The sequence below is a fragment of the Fundulus heteroclitus genome, chromosome 21 (assembly GCF_011125445.2).
Source record: "Fundulus heteroclitus isolate FHET01 chromosome 21, MU-UCD_Fhet_4.1, whole genome shotgun sequence".
Taxonomy (NCBI): Eukaryota; Metazoa; Chordata; class Actinopteri; order Cyprinodontiformes; family Fundulidae; genus Fundulus; species Fundulus heteroclitus.
This window is the reverse complement of record NC_046381.1, coordinates 8101594-8127407: the sequence shown is the minus strand read 5'-3', so window position 1 is coordinate 8127407 and position 25814 is coordinate 8101594. Positions and strand designations below refer to the sequence as shown.

Below are 25814 nucleotides of genomic sequence, written 5' to 3'. Positions count from 1 at the left end.
CACACAAAATCCCAACAATCCCACTTGCTGTTGTTGGTGACCCAGCGACCCGTGCAGCACCGCCGCTCATCTGCCGTTTAATTTAAGGAGTAGGATGTTCAGGGGTGAATGTATTCCCCACTGAATTCCTGGTGGTCCTACAGGGTTCCCACGGGTCCTTGAAATCCTTGAAAGTTTGTGAATCTCAAAAAAATAAATTCAAGGCCCTTGAAAGTTCTTGAAAACAGCCAAAAAAAACACCTTGTCCTTGAAAGTCCTTGAATTTTTTTTGTGGGGTTGAAAGTTCACACGGATGACGACTCGTGTCATTATTTTACTACCACACGATCTTTTAAAATTATGTTGATTCCGCAGACTTTTAATTTGCGAAAGTACGTTCGCTCTTCTTCGTTAGTTGGTAGGCTACGGTTTAGGCCTACGTGCGTCCAATAGGTTACATTCACGCAGTGTTGCCAACTCAGCGACTTTGTTGCTATAGTTAGCGACTTTTCAGAGTCAAAGTCAAAAACTAGCTTAATCAAAGATGAAAGTAAGTGAAACAAATTGATGTAATTTTGAACATCTCAATGCTGCAGTTTTTTCCATAAAATTCCATGAAACGGTAGACTAATGTACATCTTATATGTAATGTAGTATGGCATAGCCATGTACTGTGGATATAAATGTAGGCTATGAATATGATCAATATCAATGTAGGCTATAAATTAAGTCCACTTTCTTGCATTGCTTCTGACCCAACAACTTCTACGCCGTTTAGTCTTTTATTGAATTTGCATTGTATTAAAACATGATAACCTATTCAGCGGTCACATTAGGTAAATGCCGCCTGAATTTGAGGAAACTGGTCCTGGAAAGTCATTGAAAGGTCCTTGAATTTGATGTTCACCAAGGTGTGGGAACCCTGGTCCTAACAATGTAGGGTGCTGCATGTGACTCTAGACGTCCTCCAGTCAACCCTGCGTTTTAAGATGGCACCGAGCAGTGAATGGCCATCTTTGTTGAGCGCCCGCAATTACTTGTTCTCTCCGGCGTGATTGCATTACGGAGCAGTTCTCCGCTTTATAAACTCTTGACGACATCCAGAGCACGGAGGAATGCGCTGATTGGAAAAAGCTTTCAGTGGCAGTCTCGACGCTGGAAACCTCCTTAACGACTCGGTTTGGTTTCACTTTGGAAATTGGCACCAGCACAAATATGATGAGTCCTCTGAAACCTCCACCACCCTGAGAGTTTTACGTCAGCTCCCAGCCTCTGCGTGCTGGTTTGCATCTGGGCTTGGCTCCGGTCAAATAGCTGCTCTGCGCCTCTGTATCTTGGTCCTTCTGACACCCGACGCCTCGCTCGTGTTTCCCAGTAAGCAAATGACTTTTGGACGCTGTTATACGCGTTGTACAAAATCTGATCCGTCACTGACGTGAACTCAGTTCTGGCACAACAGAAACAGCTGACATGGTATGGTTATTTATTAGAAATGTAAGGCCAAAAGGCAGACATGCTGTGTTGAAGACGCTGTAGCTCTTCTTCTTTAAGAGCCTCTTTCCTACAACTTTTCTACGTCCTCAGCTCGCGCTCCAAGTTCTGCCGCGGTCTGCTAAATATGTGGACCTCTGCGTCACGTGATCCAGGTCCTCTGGTGCAGAGATGAAGCTGGAGTTGGCAGGAACCTTCACTGCACACAGATAAACGAGGCGCTAAGTTATACCGAGAGTTTATCTGCTGGTTTGGGTGTAAAGAGAATCCCCTGAGACAGAGAAAAGTATCTGCTGTTCTACATCACGGTTTCTTCAGTTCCAGTCCTGCAGCTTTTATGCCTCTGCTTCAACACACCTGGGTCAAATAATGTGTGCTGGTGTAAAAGTAAGGAACATTTTCTTGAAATGAGTGTATTTGTCCTTGATTTGTGCGGGGCAAGTTTAAATGATCTGCCACCTCCATGATGTTTCAAAGTGCAGTAAATCTAATTATTTTAGAAGTCAAAGTACTCATTAATCTTGTTTACCTGCTCCAATCATGGACAAATAAACCACTTTCAAGAAAATTTTACTTTCAGTTCCCTATTTGCAGAGAAGGGGGGCTTATGTTGGATTAGCTTATGTTGTCTGGGAGGTTTAAAGCTGCGCTGATGCACATTCAGCAGCTTTATTTACCTTTCTACGTGCCTCTCAGACGTTTGTGTTGTTCTGACCGGCACGCTCATTTTTAATCAGCGTAACGGTCTAATTTCAGTGCAATTCTGACTAATTTCAGTGTAACGGCTCGTTAAATGTGCTGACGAGAACCCTCTCTGTGATTGTAAAGTAGCAGCCTAATAAAGCATACAAACTTTGTTTAAAAAGTGTATTTTTTTCTTTATAGACAAACGAGACCAAAGTGGCGTGATTACGGCTGATATGCCGGGTTTAGTTTTCTATAATTTTCTATCTGAAAAGGTTTTTATAAATTGATAATTTTTTTCTGGTGCAGAAAACCTGGACACAATATGTTCCAGTGGCCTAGTCAAAGTCCAGACCTTAGTTACTCTTACTTTTATTTATGTTTTACAAAATACCGTATTTTTCGGACTATAAGACGCTTAAAATACTTACATTTTCTCAAATATTGATGGTGCTCCTTATAAATGATTACTGTTGTGCTTACTGACCGATTTTATGTGGTACAATCTGTTAAAATGTGTAATTATGACTTTGGTTAGCAACCAAGCCGCTATTCACAGCATTACTGTACACTTTGTCACTACCTGATAGGACCCCTGAGCTGTCTACAAGACTGCCTGACTGTAATGTCCAAACTAGAACTGCATTAATGTAAGGCAGCCTGGAGTATGCGCTAGCAACAATAAACCTAGTAAGTTAATTAAATATAAAAGTTACGTTTATTTTGGCCTTATGTTAGAAACAGGGCAGTCCAGCTCTGTCCTCCCAACAGAAATGGATAGAGAGCTGTGGACATGAAGAAGTGATATTACACACTTGGGAATAATATTTAGTGCGCCTTATGGTCCAAAAAATACGGTATGATGACTGAACTGGAGCGTATTTCGTCTTTAACACATTTCTTCTTCTGCATATCGTCTTAGTTTTTGTTCTACAAGTATCAAAGTGGTGTGAAATGTCGTCTAGAGCTGGTGACGACCAGAGGACAACTGAGAGACGACTTAGCCGACGGGTTGAACGTTAGGGAAGGACTGCACACTGCAAAAACAGATCTAAAAATAAGTAAAATGTTCTTAAAGTTAGTGTATTTGTCCTTGATTTGAGCAGGTAAATAAGTTCTTTTGACAATGGGAAGAGTATTTTGACCCCTAAAATAAGATAATTAGACACCCTGCACTTGAAATAAGATGATGGAGATGAGTTGTTCCTATTTTAAGTGCAAAAATCTTATTCCTGTGGCATATCATGTTATTTACCTGCTCAAATCAAGGACAAACACACTCATTTTAAGAACGTTTTACTTATTTTAAGTTTCATTTTTGCAGTGCAGCTGTCGGTAAATACTGAATGTTGACGTCCAGACCTGCTGTGTAACCTGAAGCCATTCATCGGGGAGCCGCTCTAGTGCCATCCATCCATCCATCCATCCATCCATCCATTCATTCATCCATCTAAACATCCAAACTAAACGCACACGAGAGCAGGAGCAGGAAATGTCAGTCATCAAAGAACAGAGTGGAAGTGAACGCCACCGATCTTTTATCTTGAGAGGCATAACTGTGGCGCTCTCTCCACCATGTTGCACTTTGTGTGCACATGTTTTACGCCAGTGAGATCTTTTACTGAGAGTAGATGCTGTTATCTGACTTATGCGTGTTTATGCAACAGTTGGGTTGCATGAGAGCTAAGAGCTCACTGTGTGTTTGTTTGTTTTTAAACCTAATCCGGGTGGAGCATGGGAGAGTTTGGGCATTATCCGGAGTCCTTTCAGTTTAGTAAATGGATCTGTGGTGACAGACGCACGCGGGTTGTTTTTCAGCAGAGCATTCAGCCGATGGCCGCAGGTTTCATTTAAATTAAGGTTCAGGCTCCAAGCTTTGCAGACAGAAGGCATTCCTGAACGAGGTCGACTCAGGGTTCTATTCCGACGTGTTCCCAGGAGTTCTCCTTCATTAAGGCGTCCGGACGGTGGCAGCGTGCCTCCCCGTCGACCGAGGGGTGGATAAAAAAAAAGCACAGATTCAGCATGTTTCCCCCCGCTGCATTCGGCCCGTCTGTCCGTCTGAGCAGCACAGACGCGCGCTTCTGCTGGCGGAGGAATGTTGCTGAGCTCCGGCACCGGCCAACAAACGTGCTGTTGTGAAAGCGCTTGGCCGGGCCGCGGCCGCAACCAAAGCCACTTTGTTTGGCAGCCGTTACTATGGTGAAAAGGGTCTTTTCCCTTTTCTTTTTTTTTTAATTTAGGTTTTTCTTCCCAAATATGTGAATGGAATGTTTTCAGAACCACTTCTGGAGTCGGTAACGGGAGATGCGAGCTTCGCATGTGTTGCCTCCTCCGTTTCTGCAGAAGAAAAGCTCGAAAATGTTCAGGAAAAACGGCTATTTATTGGCATCAATGATTTACATACATTTTTTTACTGTTCTTCTCTATTACTGGGTTACTATAAATGTACATTTTAATTCTAGACTCTGGTGCCTAATCCGTTCTTGAAATTGGTCTTTTCATTCACCCATCGAGTCGTTCCTCTTCTGTTTCTCTGCCAGTTTTTACTTGCATAAACCATTCGTCCGTCCGCCAATTGAGAAAAATTCATGCTGTTTAAACTTTTAAAATTTGTCCAATAAGCAGTGATGGGTCTGGGAATTTAAATTAAGGGATTTTGTCAGGAACAATTATTAGAAAATCTATGTTTTTCCACTTCTCGTGGCCCTCTGGCTTTACGAGTGTAGGTTGGATAAAACACTTGAACTTTTTTTTTTTTTTTTTTTTTTTGGTACAGTTTGATTTTGCCGTTGACAATGAGACGATGTTGAATATGAAATAGTTTTCCCACCAGCTGCGTTATTAGGTCTGGTGTTTATCCGCGAGGCTGTAAATACGCAGGAATATGAGTCCTAATGGTTTCAAAATGACTATGGTTGAAATACACTGCAAAAATGGAACTAAAAGTAGGTAAAATCCTCTTGAAATAAGTGTATTTTCCTTTGATTTGAGCTGGTAAATCAGACTATTTGCCAATGGAATAAGATTTTTGTACTTAAAATAAAAACAATTCATCTCGATCATCTTATTTCAAGTGCAGTTAAGCTAATTATCTTATTTTAGGGTTAGAAATTCTCATTCCATTGGCAAATAATCTTATTTAGCTGCTCAAATCAAGGAAAAATATACACATATTTAGAAGATTTTACTTACTTTTAGTTCCCTTTTTGCAGTGTAAAAAAAAAAAACCGGGAACAGATTACTCTCTGGCTCTGCTCCTTTAAGGCATCTGTGCAGAATCAGGTGATTGTTGTGAGATGAACAGAAATGGTAAGAAAGTGTGTCGTGTCTCCACAGCCTTTCTTCAGACTACTGAACCTACGGAAGCTCGGCCTGAGCGACAATGAGATCCAGAGGCTCCCGCCGGAGGTGGCCAACTTCATGCAGCTGGTGGAGCTGGACATCTCCAGGAACGGTACGCAAACACAAACTCTCTCTCTCTCTTAGCGTTGTGTCTGTGAAACCAACCCGCAGGAACTGAAGCACCCTGAAAATAAAACAGTTTCTTAGTATAAGCCCTTTAAATACACAGAAATGAAACCAGAAGTTAGACTGTTCCCACCATGAAACATCTCAGATATGTTTTTTTGTTTTTTTTTCCTGATGAGCACGGACGCCGCGTCCTCTTGGTGTCATTGCCCACAATCTAAAGATGAAGAACGGCTGAAGGAAATCTACGGCAGAAATGAAATCTGTGGGGATTTATTATCATGCACCTGCAATATCCAGCGCTGAGAGATCACATTTCTACTGCTGATCTCTTTTTTTTTCGGTCGACTGGTTTAAAACCTCCGGCAGACTTGGCAAAGGGAAGCCTTTTCAGATTTATTACAGAGCAACTGTTTTACTAGAGCCAGTCACCCACCTGGCCAACAAACCGCAATTTCTCCTTTTAGGAACCAGAAATCAAAGTTTTGATGGACTACCGTGGAAGAGAATGAGCCGTACGTCTTTAAAAAAATGCCTGTGTACCAGGAGACTTGACACCGCATAGAGACTGCGTCGTCTTATCTGCATATACATCTTGTTTTATGCATTTCGTTATGATTTTTAGGCACAACGGGAAAGAGTCACTAGGCCTACACTGCAAAAACGGAACTAAAAACAAGTCAAATTTTCTTGAAATGAGTGTATTTGTCCTTGATTTGAGCAGGTAAATAAGACTATCTGCCAATGGAATGAGTATTTCGACCCCTAAAATAAGATATTTAGATATTCTGCCCTCTAAATAAGACTATGGAGATGAATTGTTCCCATTTTAAGTGCAAACATCTCATTCCATTGGCAAATCATCTTATTTACCTGCTTAAATCAAGGACAAATACACTCATTTCAAGAAAATTTGACTTATTTTTAGTTCTGTTTTTGCAGTGTACATTTAATTTGGGATGGATAAAGCCATAATTTGTAATATTACACGATATTCAATGGTACAAAGTGAAAATCATCACAACAAACACGATCAAAGTGAAGCTTTGGTAATTTTTCTTTGCATCTGGGTTTGATTATGTCGAACCTGATGTGATATAATGCCTCCTTACACTCTGCATGTCTGACCCCTGCACCAAGAAAATAAATAAAATAATTAAAATAAGTCTTTCCTTGCAGAAATTCCAGAAATCCCTGAGAGCATTAAGTTCTGCCGGGCCTTGGAGATCGCGGACTTCAGTGGAAATCCTCTTTCCAGGTAACCAGACTGCAGCTTCCCTGAGTTGCTTTTACTCGATATCAGTAAAACGGGGTTACTAGTTACACAATGTGCTTTGCAGTTTAGTTTTTTTCTGTTCGTTCTACTTGTATATCTATAAAAAAAAAGTATGTAAGGCACCATGCTGGGCTTAGTGTGAGTTCTTAGAAGAGATTATGTTCAGAAAAACAAATGTGAAGATTATAGTTTATACCACAATGCTGCTCGGGTTGGGATAATCCACATTAGACGCCAGTTCAATCCCCTCATTCATCTTGTGCAAGGTCTCGCTCTCTTCTGTGTTGCAATCTCCAGGTTTCACTATTTTCCCGCTAGGGAAGAACGGCAGGATAAGTGTTGAAGCTCTGATTATGTCAGGATCATCTGGAGATGAATGAATGATGTAATGTGAGAAGGACGTCCTAAGAATGTCTCTGTCCTCCGTTTCCTCCTCCTGTCTCTCTGCCTCAGGTTGCCAGACGGCTTCACTCAGCTGCGAGCGCTGGCTCACCTTTCACTCAACGATGTCTCGTTACAGACTTTACCCAGCGACATTGGAAAGTATGTATTATGCTTTTAATTTAAAAATATGCCACAGATTGTTTATGAATAAACTTGGTTTATATTTTTGTATTACGGTCGTTACTAATCTACCAGATTTCTGCCTGTAATGATAGTAATGCTGCTTACAGAGCTTTACTAGAGTAATTTATCCCCTTTAACTTTTCCATATTCTGTCCCAGTCAAGGCTTTTCAGGTTCCAAAAATTAAACATTTCCCAAAAAAAAAAGGCAGTGGGGGGTAACAGCTGGTTTTGTTCTGGAACGCTTTTCTGACTTGATTGTTTTGAAGAAGAAAAAAAGTTTATTTCCAGCAAAAATATGGACAAAATAATAGCTAAAATATAGTAACTAAAATATCTTACAACTTGGATAAAAACGAAAATTAACTTAATCTGATGTTACAACTTCCAATAAATGATCGAAATGTGGTTTAAACATTTTTTTTTAACTTCCTCCTGTCATCACAGCGAACATTTGACCAACAAAAAGCCGTCTCCACCATGTGTTCCTAAGATCTTAAATTACAGTATTTTTCAGACTATAAATCGCTCCGGAATATAATTCACATCAATCAAAAAATGCATCACAGAGAGAAAATTTTTATTTATTTATATATATATATATATATATATATATATATATATATATATATATATATATATATATATATATATATATATATATATATAAAAATCACACTGGACTATGAATCGCATCTATTTAGAAATTTATTTCACACAATCCAAGACTAAAAACTGACATTTAATCTGGTGAGGTTCAATTCAATTACACAGCTGCATCCACAATCGGCTGGATAATATGAAACATACCTGGGAGGCTGAATGGAGTAAATTAGCATAAGAAGCCATCAACTCTCACCAGGAAAGTTCTTGTCAGAGCGTTTCTGTCTAATTACGCTGAAATTAGACCGTGAGCATAGCAGTGCTATGTGCTAAGCTAACAGTACGACACGACTGTTGTGGTCTGGGTCCTTCGGACTGCACAACACAACGTCCTGCTGCGTGAATCCAGACTGAAACATACAAACGTGTTCAGTCTTTGTTGTTTATAAGTTAATGTTTTAATACATTTTTAAGTGGTACAGGAGCAGTATATAGTTTTAATAGGCACAGAGCGCCTTGTTCAGTATGATTTACCATTTAAAGTTGATATACAAGTCGCACCTGACTATAAGTCGCAGGATCTGCCAAACTATGAAAAACAGTGCAATTTATAGTCTGAAAAATGCGGTAATGGGAGGGCCTAAAAATTACCAAAGTATAGATTTTAGTTTCAAACTAACTGAAGTATAATCTGTGTAGAGAAAAATCTAAATAAATTGAATTTAGGATTTACAAAAATTGGACAAATGGGCTCAACAGTCCCATTATAAGCACAGTCTTCAGCGGGTTTTCATGTTGGAGACCAAAACTCAGTGGCGCAAGGAAAACATTTAATGCCGTTTTAGAACAGCTGGCGGCTTCTGAAGGGATGTTTTTAATTTAAAATTGTGAACTTGTCTGTGATGGTCTGGTTTGAAGGTTTGCAATGTGACAAAAAAAAAAAAAAAAAAAAAAGATGAAGCTGCATGAACATTTTGGCAAGGCTTTTAGTTGGAAAGAAATGATGCTGCTCTAGTGAAGCTGCCACTCAGAGCGCTGAGAGATGGTGGCGGTTGTCAGGGCTCAGACAGATGGACGAGCCCCTCGCCGTGCCAGGCGGCCCAGACGATCAGACCAGCCGTCTAACTAACCAACATGCCTCTCCTTTCTCTTCCTCTCTCCCTGAAAAGTCTGGCCAACCTGGTGACGTTGGAGCTCAGGGAGAACCGGTTGAAGTCTCTGCCCACGTAAGTGTCAAATCTGCTCAGTGTTTATGTTCGAGGATAGTCGTCTCCCCCCCACCTCCCCTTCCCATTGTTCACCTTCGTCACTGAGAAACGCTTCAGTCTCAGTGTTCCTGTTTAGATCGGCTTCATTCCTTAGAACTCAAAAACATTCGAGATACGGATTTGTTTTTTTCTTCATAACCAAAGACTGCTCAGACCTTTTAGTTGCGTGTCGCAGGCTGCGATCAAAGGCTTTCTGTAAATACGTGATCACACGTGACCCGGTGGTATGCTAGCAGGACTCTTTATTCCCTCCAGCAGATTTTCAGGTGACGTAACTTCTTCTGCTGTCTCGTGCGCAGGTCACTCTCCTTCCTGGTGAAACTGGAACAGCTGGACCTCGGCAGCAATGAACTGGAAGTTTTGGTTTGTTTGACACCTCCTCTGGCTTTACAAGACGACTTTTTCACTGAGCGGCCAAACGGCGGCCTTAGATCTCACATTTGTCCTCGCTGAGTAACACACACCTGTCTTTTGGGGGCGTCTGTCCCTCATTCCTGCTGAAATAGTGATCCGAAACACACGTTTACCTCAACAAGCGTTTGTCAGAGCCAAGGCAGCAGAGAGCAGCGACTCCCACCTGTCTCAACAGGACAGGGTAAACAATCCATCTGGATATGGCGCAGGGCGGACACTGAGCAAACAGTGACTTCATCGTCAAACCCTGCACTGCAAAAACAGATCTAAAAATAAGTAAAATGTTCTTAAAGTTAGTGTATTTGTCCTTGATTTGAGCAGGTAAATAAGATTATTTGCCAATGGAATGAGTATTTTGACCCCTAATATAAGATAATTAGACATTCTGCACTTGAAATAGGATGATGGAGATGAGTTGTTCCCATTTTAAGGTCAAAATACTCATTCCATTGGCAAACCATCTTATTTACCTGCTCAAATCAAGGACAAATACACATATTTTAAGAACATTTTACTTATTTTAAGTTCTGTTTTTGCAGTGTGCCTGCCTGGCCAATCACAAGCCGGCGCTTCACCTACTCTCCCCTTGTGTTTCTGCAGGGGAGGACAGACGTTTAGACGACCATTAACGTCAAACGACCAATAACGACTCCTCCAGCTGAGCTGCAGTTGGAGAAAAATAACTAATCGTTTAAATTTTAGTTTATTGTGGATATTCTCTGATGCACAGTTGCTTTAAATCAGAGGTTTCCAAACTTTTCAAAATAGCAGTGCCGCACGGGACTGGTTACCCCTTTTTTATAGCCGGTGGGATTTAATTATGATAATAAAGTTGTAAAATTACGAGAATAAAGGTGTATTTTTTATAAGAACTCTTACAAAAGAAAGTGTTGCCTTCCCGTTGCGTTAAAATAAGGAACTTTGAGTAAGTTGTACTTTGGTATTGGTTTCTCAAATAAAGAAATACTAAATCTTTTTGCCACATCGGCATCAAATCGTGCCCCCTTTTAGGAACCAGTGCTATAAATTATACATACAGCCCTAATTTTTTCCGCCTTTGGGTTCATTGTGTCTGCGGTTCACCAGATTAGAAAGTTTCAACCTTCATGCTGTTGTTTTAAGGGGAAGTTGGAAGATTTTGGAGGAAGTCCCCATCCTTTATTATTTCACCCACTTTATGCAACTCACCGCTACTACTGGCAGCAAAACAGACCCACAGCACCATGTTACCACCACCAGGCTTAACACTCGGCACATTGTGCTCACCTCGACTCCTTCAAACTAACTTGTCGTCGTCGTGGCTCGATCTTTCTCCTCCGACCTTTAAACCAAAGCTCCAGAGAAGATTTGGCTTAAATTATGCCAGGACCTTTTTGACGGCTATAAAAGAAGTGTGCAGTCAAGGTAAACTGAATAAGGGCCATTTATGCTTATATCAGTGGAGGTGTAGCGTAAGTTTTACTTTGCTTATCAGAAAAAAAAAAAACACAATAAATTGGTGCACGCATATTAAATAAAAAATAAAATTCATTGAAGTTGGATGTTGTGCTGTAATTTGTGACCAAAACAAATGATACTCCTGACCTCTGACTGACTCCATCAGCTTTTTTAATAATTAAATTAGTAAGATTGGTTTTTATGATTAGCTTTAAAAAAAATCAGGAATTTATGCAAATTCTTATGGGAAGATAAAGAAAAAAATGATCCTGCAGGACCCATTTTAATTCAAAGAATCAAACTAATTACTTGTCTGTTGTCCGGTTTATGATGACTCTAGAGGACGGGCTCTTATGCACCAAGCTAAATGATAGAAGTCAGAAATCTTACACAGATCAGGCGTCCTTGGGCTCATGGTTTCTCTTTTCTGGCACCTTTCTGTGTAACAGCTGGTGCCCGATTCCACTAGCCGTAAAGATGCCTTCTGCTCCTGCCTGATCTCCTAATTTGCACCAGAGATGGGGGACCGATTTTATGTTTTCAACAGGCTTTCTCCTGTTTTGTTCTAGCCGGACACACTCGGCGCCCTCCCCAACCTGAGGGAGCTGTGGTTGGACCGTAATCAGTTGTCTTCATTACCACCTGTAAGTACAGTTTTTAAACAAACATCCCCTGCGTGACGTTTTTTTTTTATTTGTTCTGTGACTCTGCAGCAGAGAAAATGACAGTTCTGAGCCTCGATTACATACATAGTCGTACCTGTTAATTTATCTTGTGTGCAGGAGCTGGGAAACCTTCGACGGCTGGTGTGTCTGGACGTCTCTGAGAACCATTTGGAGGAGCTTCCCTCGGAGCTGAACGGCCTGCTGGCTCTCACCGACCTGCTGCTCACGCAGAACCAGCTGGTAGTCATCCCGGACAGCATAGGTGGGGAAACGTTACGCCTTTGATTCAGTAGAAAACTTTCGTCAGCTCTGGTTTTGTTTCTGACACTCCTCCAGTTCTGTGACTGCACCAATAAAGTATTTTGCTTCTCCCTGCAAAAGGTTAGTTTATGCTTTGTGAAACACTTGTGTGCTGTACAGCTCCTGTTAAACAGAGGCGATGCTGCCCTCTACTGGAATCATGATTTCAGTGCAGAACCGCAGAGAGCGTCTTCTGCACAAACCTATTTGGTGTGACACGCATACTTAGCCTGCAAACATGTAGCTTCCAGATCTGAACATGTGTGGAATAAGAAACAATCTGTGGGAAAATATTTGTATTTCTACAGGGTTCCCGCGGATCCTTAAAAAGTCTTAAAAGGCATTGAATTCTGTAATATAAAACTAAGGCCTTAATTGGCATTAAAATGTCTTAAATCAGTCTTTCTTAAGTCTTAAAATTGTTACCAGGTCATAATTAGGATTTTATTTTTGTAATCCTTACCAAACAGAAAAATAATTGACACAATGATATTTTTTTAAATTTACTGAACGGCTCAATGTAACCATTATTGGTTTCGTCTCAATAGCAGAACCAATAAAAACTGTTGCGGCTGGACCATAGCTGTGAAAAAGAGTTGGCACTGCTTATGTTGTGGTTTTTAAAACTGATTTATAGTTTATTTTAGTAGAGAACAAAACAGTTTGTTAATTCAGTTCCGTAGTTGTTAAAAATATATCTGTTATTTGTGTGTTTTTTATTTTTAGCTTTCTTCCTATATGAAATGTTTTTCAAAATTTTAAACATGTCTACTGGGCCAGAAAGTAATGTTTTATGTTAAAATCAACATTTGGGTGAAGTTGTCACAACCAGGTTTATCTTGTTTATCGTGAAGTTGGTCTTAACTTTTTATTTCAAGTGGCATTAAAAAGTCTTAAAAAGTCTTACATTTAACTTGCCTTATGCTGTAGGAACGCTGTTCTACACTTCATCACCGACCACGTTGTCTAAAATTCTGTGTTGACCAAGCATTTCATTTCATTGCCTTTGATTTGTCCAACTATCCTTTGCTTAACAAAGTTTAAAAAGGACTCAGATTCAATAGTTTGAGGGAAGTGTTGAACTTTATTCCAGTTTCTGAAGGCTGAGTTAAACTTGTAAATGTTATATTGTGTTTGTCCCCAGGCTCTTTAAAGCAGCTGTCCATCCTGAAAGTGGACCAGAACCGACTGACTCAGCTGACCGACTCTTTAGGAGAGTGTGAAAACCTCACCGAGCTTATTCTGACGGAGAATCTTTTACAGGTGCCCCCCCCCCCCTCCCACTTTACTCTAAGCAGCCTATCTCAAAAACGGGGTTTGACTGTCTGTCTTTTCCCCTCACAGTCACTTCCTCGCTCGCTGGGCAAGCTGAAGAAGCTGACGAACCTGAATGTAGACCGGAACCGGCTCGGCAGCGTGCCCAAAGAACTTGGCGGCTGTGCCAGCCTCAACGTCCTCACGTTGAGAGATAACCGCCTGAGCAAACTGCCCGCTGAGCTGGCGGACGCCACCGAGCTGCATGTGCTGGATGTGGCTGGGAACAGGTAGCCTCACGTTTTAAAAAAGAAAAACAGGGAAACATTTCCTGCTGACGTTCAGGGCTTAAATGACGCATGTTTTCAATAACGGTCAGCATCGTTACGGAGGAGTGGTGGCCTAGTGGTTAGAGCCGCCAGCGTCCGCGCTCGTTCCTTCATCGTTTCCGCTTGCTGGCTGTACATGCGCACTTCTAGTGTTTATGTATCCCGTTAGCTTAGCGGCTAGTGAAGAGCGGAAGAGCAGGTAGGGCTGGACAATAATTCAATATCGATAGACGTATGGTTCAAAATGAAAAACGGGGGTCAATAAAAAAGTTCAATAAAATAGCATTCTAGCCTATCATGTAGGTTAATACTACAGTAATTTATTATTATTCCTTTATTTAACCAGGAAAAGTCCCATTGAGATTAACAATCTCTTTTTCAATTTTTAATTACATCCTCCCAACCAATCACAAACCCAGGAAAGCTCCATCAGCCTTGTTTTTTTTTCTTTTTTAACACTTAGTTTTTGTAAAAAGTTGGTTGAATTAAGGGTTGTGTTTGAATCCATTTATTTAAAAATAGGTCATTAAGCAACAGCATAAAATGGCCAGTGCTGCACTCAAAATGTATATTTTGAATTGTTTTGATAATTATCGACATCGACCAATATGATTTCTATTTTATCGATATACTTTTCTTCTATATCGTCCAGCCCTAAGAGCAGGTAAGACGGTCTTGCACAGTTATTCAAAAAGGGACTTGGGACATTCTTACTTACATTCCCGGAAATATTGCGGACTCTACCTTTTAATGTGATAAAGAATTATCTAAGTAGCGCTGTGCAGACACGATTATAAAGTCATCAGTATAACGAGGTTATTGCATCTCTGCCAAAGTAGGGATAATGTTCGGAGACCTCTAACTTCAGAGTTGATGCACAATCTTTTAAAGTCCAGGATTTAGATTTTATTTTTATTTCCAGGATAAAAATTAAAAACACTTGGGGCGGAAAAAAAATAAGTATATTTCTATTCTCAATTGTATTTATCCCAACGTTTCTGGAGTATTTTTGAGGTACCGACTTCACCCTCTGTCCATCTATCCAGTCATGTAGTTATTCTTTTGTCCGTCTTTTTATCCGATCATTTGCCCATTTCTCCCGTCTAGCTGTCCCACCAGCCAATCATCTGTCTAATGGATGTTTGGCTGGTCAAGTGTTTTTCCAGTTAAAGCTTGACCTCTACTCACTAAATTCATAGTGAACGTGATATTTACCCCCCATATGTGGATCTAAAGTTGACCGACAAACATTCAACCATTGATTATTATGCAAAAGAAAGCAATACGAGTAACGAATAACAAACATTTTAGAGATCACACCCACTGTTTCTTCCTTGATTTAAGAGTTCTCAAATTTGTAGATGTGATCAATTTCGGAACTGCTCAAATCCTTTATAAAGCAAGAAATAACTTACTTCCTGCGCACATACAACAAGTGTTTTCTGATAGAGATGGAGATATAATTTAAGAGGAAAATTACATTTTAAAACTAAGTATGTTCGAACAACAAAAAGAAGTTTTAGTTTATCAATTAGCGGAGTGAAGCTCTGGAACAGCTTGCCTGAAAACATTAAACAATGTAAAAGCATACAGCAATTTAAAAAAGAATATAAGAAAAGGATTTTTGATGAATACAAAAAAGAGTAATATATAAAAAGTTGGTATACTGTTTGTTTTACTGTAAATATTTGTCCTTTACCTCCATGACACATGTAGCTGAGGGGTAGGGCTTAATAGGCTTATGCTTCATCCTACTCCTTTTTGAAACATGATGTATGTTTATGAAGTATTAAATGTAAACATTGGTAAATCATATCATGTTCCAAAATGAACAACAACCAACCGTGACCTTTGATTGGGAAATTTGGGTTTGGTGTGTAACTTTGATAAGAAAAATAGTCGAGAAACCATCCTTGCAACTTACTCTCCTCTTTGTTATTGAAGTGCTTGTTAACCGCATAAAATTATCTACCTTCTTTCAGGTTGCTTATGTTCAGTTAGAGTTTTGTTCGTGTCGTTTGGATCTCAGTTGGACTCGCTTCTGGTTGACCTTGTGTTGTTTCTCCATTTTTTTCCCCCCCCTAGATTACAAAACTTGCCTTTTGCCCTGACAAACCTCAACCTGAAGGCCATGTGGCTCGCCGAGAACCAATCGCAGCCGATGCTCAAGTTCCAGACCGACGACGACGAGCGAACAGGAGAGAAAGTGTTGACCTGCTATTTGCTGCCCCAGCAGCCGTCGCCAAGCCTCGGTGAGCCTCGTGGTCAAATGCGTTCACAGTTTCTGTAACAAAGTGGCTCAAATAAACGTTTTTGTTTTGTTCTACTGTAAATCACTGATTCTTTGGTTTGTATAAGTTACGTGTTTTCCTCACCCCACAGAAAACCTGCTGCAGAACAGCGTGGACGACAGCTGGACGGACAGCAATCTGAACCGAGTGTCCGTCATCCAGTTCCAGGAGGAGACCAAAGCTGAAGAGGAGGAGGACGAGGAAGCTGCAGCGGAGCGCAGAGTGAGCAGACGCCGCACCGCCGTCTTCCTGTTGAACCAAATCCATCAGTTCTCATCAACTCCTTTTGTTAACGAGCTAAACTGCTAATTCTGCTCTTTGAAAACTACAATTAGAAACATACAAATTAATGAAAATGTAAGTCGTGATATTAGTCGCATGGTGATATAAAGATGTCTCTGGACATCAGTAGGAATCTGCAAATACAGCTAAAACCTCCCCGGTTACGGGACAGAACTGTTATACAGCAACAAAGACCAACACAAAATAATTACAGTATAAAACAAAACAGGTTCTACCTCCCTGCAGTTTTTCCTCCCATCTAAACAAAGAATGCATCATATCACAAGTTAATATATGGATATAAGTTTAATATTTGAAAGGGAATTATTCTGATTTACAGCTATTTTAGATTTTATGTATCAACTTTTACATCATTGATATTATTCTAAACAAATGATTATGGACTGGACATTTTAAACTCTTTGTTATCAGATACATAAGTATTAGCTCAGTTAAGCAGTGGAAACTGTGAGTATTCTTGGAGAAAATAGTCTCTAATCTTTAACTCTAATCTTTAACTGAAGGTTAAAAAAGCTAAAACAGAACAACTTTGCTGCGAAGCGTTCTTCCCTGTTACTGCCTGTTTAAAAGTAACAGCCTGACCTGCCAACACATAAGAGTAATATACAGAAAACGCCCGTTTTCTGTTTGCTTCTCACATTTTGTGCTTCCTGTGACTTAATTTTATTTATTTATTTTTAACCCCGGATTGACGCTGAAAATAACCAACTTTTAGTCTTATTGCTTTAGTAAAAACTTCTACACCCAAGAGTATTAAAACCGTGAGCTGTTGGCATCGGTTTGCCATCAGCGTCGGGTATGGAGGCTGATTTGACCGTTTCTGTGCTCATTTGGATCATTGGATCATCTTGCTTAAAAAAAAAAAAAAAAAAACTTGTTTTAATCAACATTTTTTTGTTTGTCCATTTAGATGTTTATTTTACCATATATTAAAGAAAACAGGACCACAGCATTATAGATCCTCTACTGTACTTGACTATAGGTAGGAGGTGCTTTTCCACATCTTTATCCTTTGTTTTACTCGTGAATGCTGGTTCACACGACAGGATTTTTAGTTCGATTTTCGTCCCAATCTCCCCCTTCGGACAGACTCTGGTTATCGGCGTCTCTCTTAAGATAATTTTAAGAGAATATCCTGCTGTGTTTGGTGTGTTAAGAGGATCGGGTCCGCTCCAACCTCAAATCAGGCATATTCAACATGTTGGATTGTCTCTAATTCTTTAACCAACGGCTTTTCTTTCTGTTATTTTTTTTCCTCCGTTAAAATCAGTCCACAAACTATCGCCAGTATTCGTCCTGGTCGTCCATGTTTATTTACTCTCATACTTATTTACTCGTTTGATCTTGAGAGGATTCTCCAGATTTCTGACATCTGAATGATCTTAGTAGAAATCTGTTGGCGTGTTGAGTCGTCTGACCGGACACCACACACCGTACGACCAAACCTGTTTTATTAAAGTTTTTTTTATTATGATCCTTCTCTACCTAATCTGACCTGAGCTCACGGTTCCAGGTAAAAGCTCCGGTCAGACGCTACATGTTTGTGTTTGCGATGGTTAAACAGGAAAAGCTTTTGTAACAACTTTCACTCTGAAGCGTTTTGCCTTCAGCGAAACCTGTTGGTGCTTAACTATGGTGCGTTCACTGACTGCTAAAAAAGATTGGATTCTCTCTCTCTCTATAATTGCTCAGCCAGTCCTTCTCTAGAACATTTTTCTCCTGATAATTGCTGAGAGGTTTCATGGTCTGCTTGTGTTGACCAGGGCCTCATGCGCAGAGCCACTCCTCATCCCAGCGAGCTGAAGGTGATGAAGAAGGGGATCGAGGACCGGAGGAATGAGGTCTACACATCCAGACCTGATGGGGAAGATGAGTCCCTTGACCCACAGGTGATTAAAAAAATCACTCATTTGATAACTTGGTCAGGTTTGCCTGGCAAAACTGAATTTTAAAGAACAAGGACTGTTAGCTCCAACGTTTTAGCTTCTTCTTTTTCTTTTTTTTTTGTTCTTAGGAGAAACGACTCAGTGACGTTTCAAACCAGAGCCACGACTCCCAGGTGTCCAACAGCACCCTGTCGGCCACGTCCCACGAGGAGAGACACAATCTGGTCGCTCCCTCGCAGAGAGAGTACCTGACGGACGGCCAGTCGCCTCAGGAGGAGGAGGAGCTGGATGAGATGGAGGTGGAGTACATTGAGGTAAACGCCGATAAACTAGAACTAGAATCCTGGTAGAAAGGTTTGAGGTGATGTGCTGTAGCTTTACGGGCAATAAATATTATACATTTCTGTAGTTTTAAAACGTTACTGAGAAATAAATCAACAGAAGCACTGTCTTTACGGTGACTTTTCTTTTTAAATTTACTGTAGTTTGACCTGAAACACCGGATATCAGCTTCCTGGGCTGTCCAGACTGACAGGAACCAATTCTTCATTTATCGGCGCTTTAAATCTGTCTCCTTTTTTCCACTTCACATGTTGTCCACAGAACTAATCTCTACAGCGGTGGTCATGGATCACAAATGTTAGTTATCATCTTTGAGGCGTTTGTAGCGTCTGTGCTGTCACCGTTATTCTTAATTTATTTTGGTTTTTAGGTAGATCTGTAAGTAAGCCTGTGCACATGAATAGAAGAAGGTTTCCTCAGAGAAAACAATTATATCTTCAGTCTACTAGAGGGTTCTCCTCAGGTTAAGCAGCTTGTTTGCTTAATTATTATTATTGAAGTTATGCTGGAAGCTCATTTTGTGGCAAGGCTAAAAACTAAATTAAGGTTCTCAGATTATGTTCTTTTTAGCTTTCGTTACTTTTTGAATTAACCGCACTCCTTTGATCACTTCTCAGGTGAAAACAATTTGAAAATCCTGAAAAAAATTAATTTATTCTATTAATTTCCAAAGTGTCACTTAGGAATTGATTAATTACATTTATGTCTGGTTGAAGATTTATTCTTATAGATGATCCATCCATCCTCCTTTGTCTAAGGTACAGTACTTGGTTGGGCTGTTTTCCTGCAGCGCGGCTCTGCTGAGGTTTAATGGAGCCTTCAGCTTGTCTGCTGTCTCTTATTTTTGTCTTAACACTAAAATATCTTCTTAAAACACATTTATACTCACTGGCTTTTAACATTGTGTGAATTTTTTCTCTATTTTTCTTTATTTGTACTGTGCTTGTATTGAATTATCATTGTTTTTCTTTCTGTGCGCTGCACTTTGGCCAACGGTAGTTGTTCTTAAATGTGCTATATAAATACATTTTTATTTTATATAGAGGTTTAAGTCAGGCCAGTTTGCAGGAAATTAACGTGCTGTGAAACCATGGTCATTAAAGCAGACATGGGTACTTTTTGCATTCTGAGAAGGTACAAAGTCCTCCTGGAAAATAAATTCTTAGTTTTAATAAAGCTTGTAAGCAGAGGAAAGCATTAAGTAATAAAATGTCAGACCAGCAGATGCGATGGCAGCAGAAATCCTTGCACTGCAAAAACAGAACTAAAAACAAGTAACATTTTCGTGAAATGAGTGTATTTGTCTTTGATTTGAGCAGGTTAATAAGACTATTTGCCAATGGAATAAGATTTTTCCACTTAAAATAGGAACAATTCATCTCCATCTTATTTCAAGTGCAGGATGTCTAATTATCTTATTTTAGGGGTAAAGATACTCATTCCATTGGCAGATAATCTCATTTACTGGCTCAAATCAAGGACAAATAGACTAACTTTGAGAACATTTTACTTGTTTTTAGATCCGTTTTTGCAGTGTGCTGGTTGTGGAAACCTGTCACTGAAACTGCAGCTGTCCCTCATTCATGTGCACAATTCTTTTCCTTCCACTAAACTTTCCATCAATAAACTTGGAGACGGAGCTCTATGATGAGCCACTTTTTAAATTCAAATGAACAAATGAAACTTTCCATTTATACCTAAGTTTAAATTGGCACCACAAAACCTGAAGTAGAGTTTCTCAAACAAAACAGATTTTTGTCGTTGTTAAAACTTTTAGCCACAGCTGTAAAGCCGCTTCTTCCTATAAAGACTCCTACATTGACTTCCTTTCTTTCTACAGCCAACCGTGCACTTTGCAGAAGAACCAATCATCCGCGGTGGAGACGAAGACGACGAAGAGGACCGGGAGAACGGCGAGAGGAGCGACGAAGACTACGAGAGGCCGGCGTTCCCCCCCGAGAAGCAGCGGCTGATCAGAAAGGACACGCCGCATTACAAGAAGCACTTCAAAATCAACAAGCTGCCCAAACCCGAGACCGTGGCTGCCCTGCTGCAGGGCTTCAGCCCCGATGGCCTCCACTCCCCGACGCGGGCTGCTGAGGACGAGCGGGAGGAGGAGGAAGAGGAGGAGGAGGAGGATGAGGAAGAGCAGATTGTAGGCACCCCTCAGCACCGTCACAGAGTAGAAGAGCTGGAGGAGCTCCGGCATCACGGCACCTCCAGCCAAGCGAAGGTAAAACAGATTCAGGCTCTGGCAGGATGCAGTCTGGAGGCGTGGGAGAGGATTTAAAACGTAGAAAAACATTTATCATCATCACTTAATCAGCTTTGTTGCACATCACTCCTCTCAGAAACACAGCGCACACACGTTAGGGACGAAACCTAATGTCCACCAGCACATTAACTTAAAAACGAGCTTTTCCTGCAGAACACCGGCTCAGTTCAAGACTAAACTTCTCACCATCACAAACCATCTGCTAATTTAATCAGATAATGCTGCTTTTATAACATCTCACCCACATGCTGACATGTACGAATGAAGCTGATCAGTTGCTGCTCAGTGAATCAGTAGCATTTGGGGGAGACTTGATGACTTGTATTGATTTATTTAATTTTTTTATTACAAAATCCTGTTTAACACGGCGTTAAATCATCTCACCAAATCTGTTCTGTGTGTGTTTTTTATGAATGTGGTTCTGTTTGTGTGGCTGAACTCAGACCAGCCACAACATCTACTGGCAGAGCTGGAATGTGAGATCCAACGAGCCTTGGTTTCTTTTCTTTTTTTAAACGGTCCTAGTTTGTTTAGCCGCTTAAATAAAATAATAATTTAAAGTAAAAACCAAAACTAAAAAAAACGTATAGTGACAATTTACAATTATCAATATTTTTAAATTAAGGGGCAGATTACCAACAAAACATGAGTACGAATATTACAGTTTGAAGAAAAATACAAATTTAATAAATCAGATATCACAATTTGGAAGAAAAAAAACAATTTAATAAATTTAGCAGGTCTCTAAATATCTATTAAAGTTTATGAATCATGCACTCGCACTAGATCCTGGGATCTTTGGTAGAGACACAGCCTCGCAGCCTCTGCTGTACTTAACAATGGGCATAAGGTCATTTTCCCAAATATTGATCCTTTATGTTACTTTTGACCTCATAAAAAGCTGAAAATAAAGGTTGAAATCTTCCATTTCTTTGTGATATATTTCTGCTGCAATTAAAAGCTCTTACCAATCAGTCAACTTTGTCTCCTTTCAGCTTCCAGTTGTTCATTCATGGGTTTAACGCCCAGATTTCTCAGTGAAGCAGAGCAGCAGATTTAGTTTTCAGTGATCGATTGATGAAATAAAATAAAAATAAAAATCTCTATTTGGCTCCAGAAGATCAGTTTTAATGTAGCAGAAAGAAATTAATTTTGTCCTAGCTTCAGTCCAGGGCTGAACCTGGTCTGTATTATTTTTCCTGAGGGTCCCGTTGATCCGCTGACGGTTTCTAGGGAGGAAAAATCTTTCACCGTCTGGAGGTTGTGCTTCTTCTGCTTCCCTGTTTTTGCTCTCGCTGCACCCTGGTGTTTGTGTTTTTTGTTTTGCACTCTGGCTCAGCTCCTTGGTCTTGTCTTTCCACCTCTGCCTGTATTTGCTTCTGGTGGCTGGGGAGCGAATGTGGACTCGCCGTCGGCCCCGAGGCGGAGCAGACGGTGAAGCAGTGGAGCGCGTGTGCTGGAGAGCGTGGGCGTGGGAATGAGTGGATATTTTAATTTTGGCCTGACTAATCCGCATGCCTCTCGCTGGTTCCTGTCCTAACAGGGGGTGTCATTTGATCAAGTCAATAATCTGCTGATTGAACCTGCTCGAATTGAGGAGGAAGAGGTCTGTACCTACTCTTTGCCACCCAGTGTGCCTATCTGTGCATCATTCATCCACCCAGGCTAACACAGGTTTAGGAAGTGGAGAAAGCAGTCACATAAAACCCACTTAATCTGAGCCCATCACAAAGAAAGCCCTCTGAACAGATCTGTTACCGGCGTGTCGGTGTGGCAGAACCCGAAATTAGGACTGCAGCATTGCTGGTAAATATTTATTTGACACCATGAAACGATTAATGATGATTTGTGCTTCAGTTATGAGCTCTCGTAGGACTCTGCAGCAGAAACCTTTTAGTTTCTCTCATGTAGACGCTCTTATAGCCAACACAAAGCGCTACTGAAGCTGTTTTGTGATTAAAAATGTATGTATTTTTTTATCCATCCATTTATTTCCTAACAAGTTTGGCAAAGCACAATTAAGAGGCTCCTAATTTTCTCTGTAGACGTCTAAGTGGGACGCTGCAGATATTGGCAGCATTTAACCAAACAATCAAATACAGAATACCAGAAATAACGACATGATGATTTAAATTTGCTCGTAAAATGCGTCGGTTTTATTGGAAGTGGGTTTAACCCAATTTGGATCAATTATATTCTGTTTTTTTATTTAGTTTGCTATACAGAAACAAAGTTACAAGGACTTGATTCATAGTCAGAATACTTTAGATTTTCAACACCATGCCAGGGCAAAAAAGGCATCAGCAAGATTATGAGGGAGCACATTTGGCCTTTTTTAGACCCTTTTAAAACATTTCTGCAGTCCATTATTCGTCAGATTAATCCTTTTTAAAGCAGTTTTTAAACCTTGCAGCAAATAGACGTCTAAGCTAGGCTAGGTCAGGCTGTTTTGTTATGAGAAATTAGCCCAAAAAAGCATCAAAAGCTACATGTGGGATCCTACCCACATCAATCCGTAAAACTAATGGTACAATTAGAAATAATGTGACCTGGAATGACTTGTTTTTGTTTTAGTTGTAAAATTGCATGGTGAGACAGGAGATATGCTTACATCTAGCTTAGATATAAAAAAATATAGTTAGTTTTCCTCTAATTACTGTAAAGAGTTTTATAAAAAGTCCTGGGTCACTCAGGGCTATGTTTTGTTAGTATTTTAATCATTTCAATGGTTTCTTTTTGTGCTTTATGTCGTCCTGCTGTCTGAAATGCTTCCCTTTTTATTCTGACTTCTGGCATCGGGTTCTGGCACACTGCACGTCTCCTGGCTCTCCTCCCCCTCTGCTGCTTTGCTCCCTGTTGTCCATCCATGTTGCTCGTTTGTAGAACGTTACTTCCTCCAAGTGTTTTATTTAAAAAAAATAAAAATGTAAATAGATCAAGAGAATTTAACCAGAAGGTTAGCTTTGCATGGATGAATCCCGTAGCGCTACCGTAAAACACAACTGTGTAAACGGCTAAATAACTTATTTTTACACGTTTGCTCCACTGTCCTCTCCTCTCTAGTTTTCAACTAACGTCCTTGCATGATTTAAGGTCTAGAATATTAAAATATTATACCGCGCATGTAAAGGTTGCAAAAGGAAACATGAGCTGCTGTCTCTTATCTCGCCACGTCTAAAGATACCGACTGTTCCTAAAGAAACATATAAAGCTTGCATGTTCTTAATGATGCATCCCAGTTACATACATAACAATTTATAATAATAATAATATATGCTAGTTGTGTGAAGGGTGTAACATTTAGAGCGTCAAACAGTTGCGGCACGAGTTACTTTTTACTGTGGCGACTAGATCTAGTTTGTTTCAAGGCAAACATGCTATAGTTTGACGCGTGTCCAACCAGAACGTTGGTTTCTTCTTCAGACAAGTAGATCCTTCAGAACAGTTCCTGTTACAGCGTTAACTTGGAGACTACACGGCAGCTAGGCTGCAAAGTGGTTTCCACGTTCAGGAACTCCTGGCTTTTCCTCCTGGCTGTAACTTTGATGCTTCCTGTTGTGAATTTGTCTCGTTTCATCTGCATTTCTGCATGACTTGCATAGACGGTGCACAGCCTGTTAATTCCTTTTTCTAACTTTGACTATATGAGCAGACAGGTGCATCTAACACGTTATTTTATTAAAGGATTGCCTCAACGTTGGAAAATTAGGTCAAATAATCCTTTTTTTATTATTAATATTAAAATTAGCATCAGTGTGTATCTGTTTTTACTCTTTAGAGACGGCAGGCGCTGACCGTCGCCACCTGCTGGTAGACTAAGGGAGCTCATTCACTGTCAATGACGATAAACTGGAACATTTTGCAAGAAAACTTTGCATTTATTTACTTCTCACCATCCAAACCTGGCCTGAAAAAACATGTTTTTAGGTTGAGATTCATTGCCGCCGTCTTTTTTTTGCTTTGTGTTTTTTTTTTTACTTCTTTTCAATCAACTTGCAGCACTCGCTGATCATTGTACGGCAGTCTGGCGGGCTCGGGATCAGCATAGCTGGAGGAAAAGGATCCACACCTTACAAGGGAGACGACGAGGTGAAAACCCCACATGGATTCATACCAGCTCAGCTCGGCACAGCCTAATTAACGCACGCTGTCGATTTTAAACGTTGTCTTCGGTTGTGTTTCTAAGGGGATCTTCATCTCCAGAGTGTCAGAGGATGGTCCTGCAGCAAGAGCAGGAGTGAAAGTGGGCGATAAGCTTCTAGAGGTAAAAACAAAATCAGTTTGATTAGATTAAAGAGGTTTCTGAGGCGCCTTCCCAGAGTTTTACCCTTCCTCTGTCTCCGGCTCTCAGGTGAACGGCGTGGACCTCCATGAAGCGGAGCACCACACCGCGGTCGAGGCTCTCCGCAGCTCCGGCGCCACGGTTTCCATGACGGTGCTGCGGGAGCGCATGGTGGAGCCCGAGAACGCCATCACCACCACGCCGCTGAGGCCCGAGGACGACTACTTCCCCCGGGAGCGGCGGAGCAGCGGCCTCGCCTTCAGCCTGGAGAGCAGCCCCAGCGGACCCCGGCAGCGGTTCTCCACCTGCCTGATCCGCAACGACAAGGGCCTCGGCTTCAGCATCGCCGGGGGCAAAGGCTCTACGCCGTATCGCACAGGAGACACGGTAAGATTGCTCCTAAACACACCGTTAACACTCAAGGTTATGGTTTACTAACAGCACACCTTTATAAACTCACTAACGAGAATGATCCAGGAAGTCTGTAACGGTGAGGCCCATCCATCTCTTAAGGGTGCCTCTTCTCGTCCGCAGCGTTTACAGTCATCACCGGGGTGACAGAGATATGAATAGCCGGCCCTGACACCTGATAGGTCCGCTGTAACGTGGCATGGTGAGCTGTAGACTTGGGCCAGAGCAGCTCTGTAGCTCTGAAGTCCAGGGTGGAGGGAAAAAAAGGAAAGGACTCGTGTGATTTAG

At 40.8% G+C, this 25814-nt stretch overlaps 1 protein-coding gene across 21 annotated transcripts in view; it reads left to right on the top strand.

Moving 5' to 3' along the window:
* The window catches only part of scrib (scribble planar cell polarity protein), a 95765-nt gene that overhangs the window by 31880 nt on the left and 38071 nt on the right, over positions 1–25814 (top strand). For 20 of the 21 annotated variants that reach the window (XM_036124836.1, XM_036124818.1, XM_036124816.1 and 17 more), the window contains exons 2-19: positions 5494–5611; positions 6805–6883; positions 7355–7444; positions 9239–9295; positions 9637–9700; positions 11758–11832; positions 11971–12115; positions 13298–13416; positions 13498–13697; positions 15822–15988; positions 16119–16249; positions 18094–18219; positions 18345–18530; positions 20399–20791; positions 22377–22439; positions 24833–24922; positions 25020–25097; positions 25185–25502. In XM_036124836.1, the coding sequence (XP_035980729.1) occupies positions 5494–5611; positions 6805–6883; positions 7355–7444; positions 9239–9295; positions 9637–9700; positions 11758–11832; positions 11971–12115; positions 13298–13416; positions 13498–13697; positions 15822–15988; positions 16119–16249; positions 18094–18219; positions 18345–18530; positions 20399–20791; positions 22377–22439; positions 24833–24922; positions 25020–25097; positions 25185–25502 (2499 nt within the window). The remainder of the gene's footprint in view (positions 1–5493; positions 5612–6804; positions 6884–7354; positions 7445–9238; positions 9296–9636; positions 9701–11757; positions 11833–11970; positions 12116–13297; positions 13417–13497; positions 13698–15821; positions 15989–16118; positions 16250–18093; positions 18220–18344; positions 18531–20398; positions 20792–22376; positions 22440–24832; positions 24923–25019; positions 25098–25184; positions 25503–25814) is intronic. The other variant, XM_036124819.1, reaches the window with a different exon arrangement.